Here is a 12,100-nt window from a genome sequence, read left to right as displayed (position 1 = left end):
ATTTTAAATGATGGAAACCCCTACTTTATGCAAGATAAAACCCTTTAATTAGACAGTTAAGTTGTATTCTTTACCTAAAAGTATAACATGTAAACCCTCCACTCTTCGCCTCTTCAGTCCCACAAAAAAAAAAAAAAAAAAAAAAAAAGAAAAAGAAAAAGAAAAGGATTTGTCTTTAGGCATATGAATACTTTTTAAAAATTCGAGGCCAGCCTGGTCTACAGTGTGAGCTCCAGGACAGGCTCCAGAGCTACAGAGAAACCCTGTCTTGAAAAACAAAACAAAACAAAAATGCTCATCTTTTTTTAAAGATTTATTTATTTATTACGTAATTACATATAGTGTTCTGTCTGCATGTATCCCTGCAGGCCAGAAGAGGGCACCAGATCTCATTACAGATGGTTGTGAGCCACCATGTGGATGCTGGGAATTGAACTCAGGACCTCTGGAAGAGCAATCAGGGCTCTTAAACTCTGAGCCATCTCTCTAGACCCCAGCTCAAGTCTTTTAGTGAAAGAAGAAGTTAATTAAAGACAAGGAAGAACTGGTGGGGGGGGGGCGTGGGGAAGGCTGCGCAGCCTCTGGGAAAGGGAGGGGTGGGGGAGTGGGGGTAGGTGGGGAGTTGGTGGGGAGTCCTTTCAACAGAGCTGTGTGTTCTTTGAATGAGAAAAGCATGGGAACTCCTTAAGAGTATGAGTACTGAGAGAGGTCGTGGGAGGTGCAGCCTGTGAGCCATAATGCTGTAAGAGGACAGAGAATGTAGGTTGAAGGAAACATAGCCACCAGATAAGTCTGAGGATTCACAAAGCAAAACTCCTACAGAGATCAAGCATGAAAAGACAACCTGTGAACCAAAAGCACACTGAAGAAGACACTGTAGCAAGCAGTATCTGACACCTGGTGACCCAAAGGGGAGTCACAGAAAATGATTACATGGAAAGCCAATGTTCACAAAGCTAAAAATGTAGTTCCCTCAGCTGTTCAAAGTGTATATAATGTATACAATATGTAAGTCGATCTACACACTTCTATAGCCTATGTCCTTCAAGGAGACTATCAAGACACACACTCTAGAATTCAGAATAGACTAGATTCAAACTAATGCCAGGGGAAGAATATCACCTACAGAAGCATTTATCATTATATAAAAATTAGCTCATTTCCTGTTTGAATATAACCAAGGAAGTTGCCAACTAACTTCCTACTGAAAACCAGTAACCAATCATCCAACTGGCTGTTTCCTTACCCGCATTGGATGGATATCAGCATATGGGGGCTTTCCTTCGGCCATTTCTATGGCGGTTATTCCCAGAGACCAGATGTCTGCTACGCAGTTGTACCCAATTTCCTGAATAACTTCAGGAGCCATCCAAAATGGTGTTCCTATCACTGTATTCCTCTTTGCCATGGTATCCTAAAATGGAAAAGGGAGATGAACACAAAGCATGAAAACTACTGAGAAAAAAAAAGTCTGAACGTTAAAAATGCTTTGTTTATGCTCAGTAGTACAAGAGCGGCACAAACGTCATGAGGGCAACCCATCACTGTTTGCTTAGATTTAATGGGGGGCTCACTCCATGAGATGGAACCCATACCCGATACTGTCAAAGGAGGCCAAGAACCCAAGACTAGAGAGTCACCAGCTCTCTGGGAAACTTACTTCTTTATTCTGCTAAACGGACACAGCAATAAAACCACTCCTAATGACCTATTGCTACACCCATAAATCAATGCATCACTCAACCATCACCAGAAAGGCTTCTGCAATCAACAGAGACCACCACAACTGGACAACACGCAAAAAGATAGAACAATGTCCCACTGCTAGTCAAGAAGCTATTGGCATTTAAAAGCTGCTGGGAGAAGGCAAATCAGTTTTCCTCAATGGAGTGACACTGAGTATATCATCCATACTTGAGGGCAGGCCTCATGCTCAGGACTAGCCGGCCAATGCAAATTGGACTCCATGTTTTCTAATGGCTTTGCTTCCTTGGTTGTTTTCTTTTCTTTTCTTTAAGACAGAGGGGGAAAAAAAAAGAAGTTGAGTAGGTAGGGAGGTGGAGGAGGACCTGGAATTGGGGAAGCGGAAGAATATGATTAAAATATATTGTATTAAAGTCTGAAGGATCAAATAAAAACATTTAAAAAAGAAAAAGAATACCTTGTACTTGAAACATATCTAAAAACAATACTCAAGACATAATGAGACAAGTCACTAAAGAAATTCAAATGACCAAGAACCATAGGATTCTCAATCAATTATTAAAATACAAAATTATTAAATTTAAAAAAATTTAAAGCAATACTGACAAAAACATAGGAAGTCAGCAACTGAAACACAAGGTTACTGGACCATGAGATGGTACAACCTCACAGTCAACCTGGCAATATTTAGTAAACTTTTAAATATCCATATTTTTCTATTCAAATATCTTTCTAGAAATTTGCCTTGCATACAAGTACCCCAAAACAGACGCACAGATTGCAGAGTGTCTGTAATGGGGAGAAGGACCAATTAAAAGGACTATCAGGCCTGCAACTCCAGCTACCCAGGAGGGCCACCGAGCAAAGGGTCCAGACTGGCAGGCAGCACTGAGACCCTATCTCAATAAATATACTTTAATCACCACGAAGGTACCTAACACTCATAACCTGAGTCCTTGGGGAACTGAGGTAAGAAGATCACTGAGAGAATTCAAGGCCAACCTGGACTACACGTGAGCTCCAGAATGGTAGGGGCTCTAGAATGAAACCCAGTCTCAAAAACATAAATAAGTAAGGCCAACTACGGTATCACAAGCCTTTAATCCCAGCACCCAAGAGGCAGAGGCAAATGGATCTTTGTGCATGCGTTCAAGGTCATCTTGGTCTACACAGCAAGTTCCAGGATAGCAGGGCTACCTAATGAGACCCTGCCTCAAAAGGAAAAATAAATATTACAATAGATACTCATATAGTGAAATGCTACATTAAAAGTTCTCTAAGAGGCAGACATGGTGAACACTCACCTATAATCCAAGTGCAGGAGAGAGAAACAGGAGGATCTTAAGTTTGAGGCTAGCTAGGACTATACAACAAGCCCTATTTCAAACAGAAATAGGTATGGAAAATGTGTAAGATATTGCAACACTAAAGAACAGTTTACAAAATGATGAATAATACAACTTTATTTCTCTGAAAACAAAATAATAATCACAACAATGCAACGACCAATAAAAAGAAACGCCCCTGTGTAGCAGAAAAGCAGCCAAGAGCGATAAACACTACTAACAGTCACATCTAGAAGGCAGAATTACTCATTTGTCTTCTGTCTTGCAGACTTATGTAACACTCCCTTGGTTTATATGTGCAATTAGAAAAATCATTTTAAAGCTTAGATATAAAAAATGGTACCAAGTTTGACCTGTGGTTTGACGCGGCTACAGCACACACTACACTAATAAGCACGTGCACTCCCCCGGAGTGGTGTGGTCCTACTGAGAGCCTGGCTACAACTGACTCACCACAGAGAGGACTTCCAAACACAGGCAAAGATGCAAAAGGGCCTCCTTACCCCACACATCTGAAGTGCGTGTGACTTAGGTTACACCAGTCGGGAGCAATGACAGGTAGCACTTCTGAACTGATCTCACACTGTCCATCATATATAAAAACAACAAGGGGGCTCTCGGTGGCTAAGAGCACTGGCTCCTCTTCTAGAGGACCTGGGTTCAATTCCCAGCACTCACATGGCAGCTCGTAACTGTCCAGTTCCAGAGGATCCGACACTATCACACAGACATACATGTAGGTGAAACACCAATGTACATGAAATAAAAAAATTAAAAAAAAAAAAAAAAACCAACAAAGGAAACAACTTGGGCTTAATCATTTCCTCAGCTCTGAAACCTCAAACTTGCCAGGATGTTTTTAAATGGTGATACCCAGTTGTTTTCACTAGATTATGTCAACCAGAAATGGATACTCACAAAATGGAAAATATTTTGAAAATTAAGGGACCAGTGTATCCTAAACTCCAACTAGATCTAAGTTACAGAGTTACTAAGTATAAGAGAGCAACAGAGTGTGAAATCCAGAGAGAAACTGTAGCACATAAACTAAACATGCACACACTCAAAAGCCAGTCAGATCCATATGCCATACACAACTTAAAATGCTTTCAAACTAGCACGAAAAGGACAGAATATCTCCAAACTACAAAGCACTGGCCAAGTGCGGTGGTGCATGACTTTAACCTCAGCATTTGGGGTAGAGGTGGGCAGATCTCTTTGAGTTCAAGGCCAACCTGGTCTATATCAAAGTTCTGGACCAGCCAGTACATAACTACATAATGATACCTATAAATAAAAGCACTGAAATCTAGGTAGCCATCTGTAAAACTCCAAACTTAAATTCCCACCTTATGCTTTCACTAAAATAAGTTCAAATAAGTTAATCTTCAAATAAAAAACAAACCCAGGGGCTGGAGAGATGACTCAGAGGTTAAGAGCACTGTTTGTTCTTCCAAAGGTCCTGAGTTCAATTCCCAGCAACCACATGGTGGCTCACAACCATCTGTAATGAGATCTGGTGCCCTCTTCTGGCCTGCAGGGACACATGCAGACAGAACACTGTATATATAATAAATAAATAAATAAATCTTTAAAAAATAATAATAATAAAAACCTTAATATATATATAAAAAAAAACAAACAACAAACCCAGTGGAATCCTGAAAGTATAGATGAGCTGCTACATGATGCTGGAACAGAACACCAAAGACAAAAATCCAAGCAGGGGTGGGGGGTGGGGGGGTGGGGGGGAGTTCTACATAAAATCCAGAAAGTAAGGGGCAGGCTCAGTGGTTCTTCTGGAGGACCTGAACTTGGTTCCCAGAACCCATGTGGAGTGGCTCACAACCACCTGTAACTCCAATGCCTTCTTCTGGCCTCCACAGGCACCTACACTCACACACAAAAACACAAATTCAAAATACAAATTTGAGACTTCTGTGTTTTTAAACCCATATCAAAATAGAGGACAACTAGCAAAGGGAGCCATTTCAACCATAGCAAAGAAATAACAATGTAACAATGTCTTAGTTCTGGGTTCACCCTTCTAACAAACTTATTAGTGTGTGTGTGTGTGTGTGTGTGTGTGTGTGTGTGTGTGTTCACTCTTCTAAAAAACTTTGTGTGTGGTCTGAGGGTGTGTGTGAATCTGAGTGTGTGTGTTCACCCTTCTAACAAACTTATTAGAGTGTGCATGTGCATGTTCACTCTTCTAACAAACTTTGTGTGTAGTCTGTGTGTGTGCATATATGTGTGTGTATGTGTGTGAATCTGAGTCTGAGTGTGTGTGTTCATTCTTCTAACAAACTTAGTGTGTAGTCTCTGTGTGTGTGTGTGTGTGAGAATCTGAGTCTGAATGTGTATATGCTCACCCTTCTAACAAACTTATTATTGTGTGGTCTGAGTGTGTGTGGGCAGGGGTGTGGGTGAGAGAGAGAGAGAGAGAGAGAGAGAGAGAGAGACAGAGAGAGAGAGAGAGAGACAGGGAGACAGAGAGACAGAGAGAGAGAAGGAGGCTGAGCCTGCCCAGCCTGTGGAGGTCGGAGGACAACCAGTGGAGCCCGTTTCCTCCTCCACTACAAGCCCAGGGATGGAACTCAGGTTGTTAGGCTTGCAAGCTTGGGCCTTTATCAATCATCTGAACCATCTCTCGTGCCCAACAAATACATTCTTTTCAATGGGTGTTAGTTCACACTTGTAATCCAAGCACTCTCAAGAGATTGAGGCAGGAAGACTGAGAAATTTCAGGACCAGGCTACAGTGAATTCTAGGCCAACCTCAGCTACAGGATGAGACTGTACCTAAAAAGGAGGGAAAGAAGCCTGGAATGATTATGCACACACTTGGAAGGCAGAGGGAGGCAGGGGAGTATGTGAGTTTGAGGCCAGCCTGTTTTACACAGCAAGCTCCAGGCCAGCCAGGGCTACACAGTAAGACCACATCTTAAAAATAAAAAATAAAATAAAAAATGTAAAGGACCTTATCCTGAGGACAAAATCAAAGAAATGCTTAAAAATGTAAGCATCCTGATGTCTGCCACAGACGGATCTTGGGATGGTGGGAACTTGGAAAACAACAACAACGAGCACCCAGTGTGCACGAGGGAAGGAGTTCAGCGAATCACGCACACTCACACGAGAACCCAAGCTGCACCAGAAATGGATCGAGAGAGAGCCAGTCAGGTGCTGCTGCTAACCGGAGGGCTGAGGCAGAGGGATGGAGTCTAAGGCCAGCCTGGGCTACAGAAGACTGTCTTCAAAGCAGAAAAAGAAACTAATTACACATTTCTGCTAAAGATGACAGACGGAACGAATACATCTTCTTTTCACTTCTTCCTAAAACCATCTGAAAATGCAAAGCAAAGCCACAAAATTCTAAGCTGAGAAGCAGATGGCTGGCTGAACAGTAACTACTGAACAGACAATCAAACCGACTCTTGAGTCAGTCAGTCACTGGGAAAACTGAGAACAACCTAATTCCAGCACAGACCCTTCCAAATGGCTTACAAACTGTTGGCACTGAGAATGATAAAAGTGGACCTCACAACAACACTGGATTGAAGAACTCTGAAGGATCTAGAAAGCCAGGCATCTCAGCACAGGCATCTAATCCCAGCATTCAGGAGGCTGAAGCAAGGGAACCAAGAGGTCCAAGCCAGACAAGGCTGTACTGCAAAGCCCTTGCACAAAAAGAAGTCAATATATACAAAACAAGGACAGCTAGAGGAGGGGCTCGGCAATTAAGAATGCTTCCTACTCTGTCAAGAGGACCTCAGTTTGGTTCCCAGCACCCACATCAGACAGCTCACAACTGCCTGTAACTCCAACTCCACATGGTTCCTATACCTCTGACCTCCCTCCCAAGGGCACCCACACTCACGTCCATGTACCCATACAGAATATCTGCATACACATAAACAAAAATAATAAAAATAAGGCAGCCATGGTGGCACATGCCTTTAGTCCTAGCACTTGGAAGGCAGAGGCAGGCAAATATCTCAGAGTTCGTGGTCAGCCTGGTCTATATAGCAAGCTCCAGGCAAACCTTGCTACATGGTAAGACTCTGTCTCAAAAATAAAAAAATAATAAAACATTTCAAATAAGCTATATAAAATAAAATGAAGCAGCTCTCACATGAAGGAAAGGGCTTCCCTTGCTTGGTCTGCATTAGAGAGAGAAACTGAGGACCCCTGATGGTGAAGTTGGGGAAGCACTGTGAATCAAGAACAATGTTAGCCTTTCTACACTAAATTCGAAGTCACCCTCACCGTCACCACAACTTCCCCAAAAGCAGCCAGCAGGGCTGCAGCATTTGTTAGGAGGCCAGTCAGAGAGACCTCAACTTAGTAGTACTGGAAGCCCAGATGGTTCATTATAGACTATGGTTGCCCTCTGAGTCAAACAAACAAACAAAAAACCAACTTTTTGTTTTTGTTTTCTTTAGCAAAACAATACATGTTCACTGTAGAAGTTTGAGAATTTGGGGAGGGGGGATGAGCAATAGGAGCTGGAGACAGTAAAGGGCCTGAGGACCTGAGTTCTAACCCAATGAAAGCTAGGCTTGGTAGACCATCTGTAATCCCTGTGCTCCTACTGGAAGCTGGGAGGTGGAGACGAGAATGTCGGATATATGCACCATGAATAACAAACATCCCTGTCTCAAACATTAAACAAGGTAGAAGACAAGGACTCACAATCTATAATCACACACATGAACTTTTGAATACACACACACAATTTTTAAAAATGAAAACTAGGAATAAACAAGCTCAGTAACATTGTAAAACACAATATATAAATATCAACTATGCTCACGTATACTAACAATGAATAATTTGAAATCAAAATGTTCTACTTAAAATAGCATCAAAAAAAACAAACCACTAAAAAATGAACTAACCAAATTAATGAAAAATGCTTACTATACAAATGATAATATTGATGAAAAATGCAAGATATAAGTAAATGCAAAAGCATCTTGAGTCTGTGAATTACACGGCTTAATACTAAGATGGTAGTCACTTTAAAACTGACTTATGAGTCAATGAAATGTCTATCAAAATCCCAATGATTTCTTTTGCAAAAATAACCCACTAATCTAACTCAGAAAGAAATGCAGGATCCCAGAGGAATCAAAACAGTCTTGAAAGACGACAAAGTTGAAGGTCTCATGTTAACCAAAGCTGTAAAAGCCAAGACAGTGAAGTACAGACACAATGACCTAAATACAGGCCAACCGAATACAACCAAAGTCCCAGAAATAAACCCACACTTGATTTTCAGCAAGTACCAATACATAAGCCAACAAAAGAAAAGCTAAAGGTTTATTGACAAGTAATTGAAATAAATGGTCCATGACCAGTTATCAATACGCAAAACAATGTATCTGGATACCTATCTCATGGCATGAAAATTAACTCATCTCAAAGCAAATGTTAGAGCTAAAACCACTAAACACATAGAAGGTCATGGTTTCTTAGCTATAGTACCAGAAGCATAAGCAACAAAAGAAACTGGACATAAGTTAGACAGGCATGGTGGCATATGCCTTTAGTCCCAGTACTTGGGAAGTAGAGACAGGCAGGTCTCTATCAAGGCCAGCCTGGTCTACATAGAGAGTTCTAGATCAGCCAGGCCTACATAGTGAAACGTGGTCTCAAAAAAAAAAAAAAAAAAAATGGTTTGTAGCTGGGGAGATGACAGGAGGGATGGGGAGACAGGAGGGGTGAGAAGACAGGAGGGATGGGGAGACAGGAGGGGTAGGGAGACAGGAGGGATGGGGAGACAGGAGGGGTGGGGAGACAGGAGGGATGGGGAGACAGGAGGAGTGGGGAGACAGGAGGGATGGGGAGACAGGAGGGATGGGGAGACAGGAGGGTTGGTGATGAAACATACAAACTCACCAAGAAAACCCTTGGCATAATATTGTTGGAGACTCATGTTTATCTATGTAGAACTGTTTCCATTGTTCTACATAGATTTTTACACTTAGTCGGTTATTTTACAAAGCCAGGTCATTCTAGTCCTCCTGTTTTGAACAGCTTCCTTTTTCGCTGGCAAGCACAAGCAAGAACAGAGGGAAATCAAGAGCCCACACTGAAGCAGGCCGGAGCGCTTCCAGTGCGGTGACTGAACTGCTTGGAGGCTGGATGGGAGCCTCTGCCTTGCTGAAGGAGAGCAGCCTGCTCCAATCTGTCTTCCTTTTATGTCCCTGATGTATTAGAATTAAATCAAAACTTCTGTCTTATGTTAGTTTCCATTTTTATAGAAGTTAAATCATGAACTTGAACCCCAGAAAAGATCTAAAACGACTACCTATTTGGTCATCTTGTAAATTCTACAAATTTGTATTATATAATTAAATTAATAAAGTAGGGGCTGGGATGACATCTCAGTTGGTAAAGTATTTGCCATGTAAGTATGAGAACCTGAGTGCAGCTCTCCAGCTCCACACAAGAAGCCAGATGCTACAGCACACACCTGTAATCCCAAACTGGAGAGGTAGAGAGAGGCAGGCAGATTCCTGGAGTGCACCGGCCGGCCAGCCTATCTGAATCAATGACCTCCAGGTCAGTGAAGGACAGTGTCTCAGAAAGTAAGGTGGAGAGCAATCAAGGAAGACAGCCAACATGGACTCTGGCTTCCACACGAAACAAACATGCACATGGGCATACACACGAATACCTCTCTCTCTCTCTCTCTCTCTCTCTCTCTCACACACACACACACACACACACACACACACACACACACACACACACAGAGGAAAATGAATCACTCCATGACCTTCTGGGGACACAGCTAAAGTACTGGTACCAGTCACATTTTCTACTTACTGTAAGTTGACCTGCGACTCCAAAATCTGCAAGCTTTGCGTGCCCTTCTGTATTGAGCAAAATATTTCCTGCCTTGATATCTCGGTGTATTTTTCTCATAAAATGAAGGTATTCCAGTCCTTTAAGAGTTGATTGTAATATTGTAGCTATTTCCTCTTCTGTTAACTGAAAAACAAAAAACAGTAAGAAGTTCCAACCCTGTTTACATCACATATCAGAAAAGGGGAAAGTTACCTCCAAACTCACACACGGCTGTTTTGGCCATGCCATTTCCTAAAAGCTCTGGTCCCTCTCGCCCCTTCCGCCTGCCTGTTCCCTCTACGTCCAAGGCTCTCCTCTTCATCCACACATCTGTACTTCAGCTTTCTTCTCTGACTGCCCAAATGCCATTCATCAGAACAGCAGAGGCCTTTCCTCCTCCATGCCTGGCCATTCTGTTCCCTTATCTTACCTTGTCAGCACAGAGACAACCTGACTTACTATACAGTCGTCCTTATTACAGGTACACATTAAAAAATGTTTCATTGCTTACTTTTGTATCCCAAGCATCAAGAGTGGGAACTGAAATAGCTCTAGAACAATGTGGATCGTGACCCCTTTGGAATCACATATCAAGTATTTACATTACGATTCATAACAGTAGCAAAATTACAGTTATGAGGTAGCAACAGAGTAATTTTATGGTTGGGAGTGACCCCAACATGAGGAACTGTATTAAAGGGTCGTGGCATTAGGAAGGTTGAGAACCCCTGGGCTAGAGTGACTAAGTGCTGGAGACGGACACAGGGCTTCTGATCAGACCATATGCCATCTCTGCAGATCACACCCAAATCCTAAACAAAATCCATCCAACTCTCACTCAACTCCCTGCATGGCAAACAGCCCACATTCAGGAGTAAGCTGTGGACAAAAGGATCCAGGATTAGCAAGACCCGGCTTGTACTTCAGACACTACCTTCTTTTACTTTTATTCTAAGATTTAAATTTGCATAATGAGAACTAATAAAGAGGGAAAGCATCAACACAAGAACAAGGAAACTCAGTGGAAATAGTTTAACATGTAGAAATGCACAAAAACAGGCACCCCGCAGCAGCGGTCATCACCAGAAGAGGAGACACACCTGTAAGTGAACTTAACAGCAACTCCTAAAAGAACATAATCAGGATTTAAAACTTCTCACAGGTGGTCAGACCTTAATCATGACCTTTTCAGTTTTTAAATACAGCTAACATCTACTTAGATTTAATTATACAGTAACTTTCTGCTTAAAATAAACTTTTTCCCTCTTGTGGGCCCTTTCTAGTTCTCCTACCCCACGTGGATAGCAGTTATCCACATGAGCAGCTAAGATCCACATCAGAACAGACCCACCCCACGTGGATAGCAGTTATCCACATAAGCAGCTAAGATCTACATCAGAACAGACCCACGTCAGAGAGAGCACGTGGTGTCTGTCACCCTCAGCCTGGACAACCTCACTTAACACAGTATCATCATTCTACCATCATCATTTTTTTCAGACAGGTTCTATCATGATAAAAATTTAAAGTTTTTACATCTTTCTGTGGTCATATTTCTTCAAACTTAAACAGTAATTCTAGTTCCCTGTGGCTGGAGGCTGTCACATTAAATAGTTTTTAGTTAGCACAGTTAATAATTAAGTACATAGACTAAGAAACTAGTATTAAGATATCAATAGGTACAGAAATCACTAACAGTTAACTCTGGACTGCTGAGAGGCCAGAAACAACTTGCTGCTGCACACGAAGCCTGGGGCTTCAATTTTAAATCAACAAAGTAGTCAAGGTTTCAACTTCTCTTAAAGTATTATTTCATTTTTTGAGATTATAATATAATTATATTATCTCCTCCCTCCCCTCCCCTCCCTCCCTCCAAGGCTTCCTAGTCTTTGCTCTCTGTCAAATTCATGGCCTCTTTTTTCATTGTTGTTACACTCATATATGTTTGTGTGTACGCATATATATAATATATATACATATATAAATATTCCTAATACATAAATATAACCTCCTCCATCTGTACAATGTTACTTGTATACATGTTTTCAGGGCTGACCATTTGGTACCAGAAATGTATATTATGTCACAGCACTACTCTTGGCTAAAGAACTTACTAATAAAGAAAACATACAAATTCTCAATAATGTAAATTAAGAAAAGGAAACAATGATATGATACAAAAATGTATAACTT

At 41.6% G+C, this 12,100-nt stretch overlaps 1 protein-coding gene across 1 annotated transcript in view; it reads right to left on the bottom strand.

Moving 5' to 3' along the window:
- Stk4 (serine/threonine kinase 4) overlaps positions 1-12,100 on the bottom strand; it is a 94,832-nt gene that overhangs the window by 66,431 nt on the left and 16,301 nt on the right. The window contains exons 5-6 of the mRNA XM_059261872.1: positions 9,887-10,051; positions 1,247-1,414 (exon numbers count right to left, since the gene is read on the bottom strand). Of these exons, the coding sequence (XP_059117855.1) occupies positions 1,247-1,414; positions 9,887-10,051 (333 nt within the window). The remainder of the gene's footprint in view (positions 1-1,246; positions 1,415-9,886; positions 10,052-12,100) is intronic.

Source organism: Peromyscus eremicus, chromosome 4 (assembly GCF_949786415.1).
Source record: "Peromyscus eremicus chromosome 4, PerEre_H2_v1, whole genome shotgun sequence".
NCBI classification, from domain to species: Eukaryota; Metazoa; Chordata; class Mammalia; order Rodentia; family Cricetidae; genus Peromyscus; species Peromyscus eremicus.
Note: the sequence above shows the minus strand (reverse complement) of the source record. Positions and strands in the feature narration are given on the sequence as shown.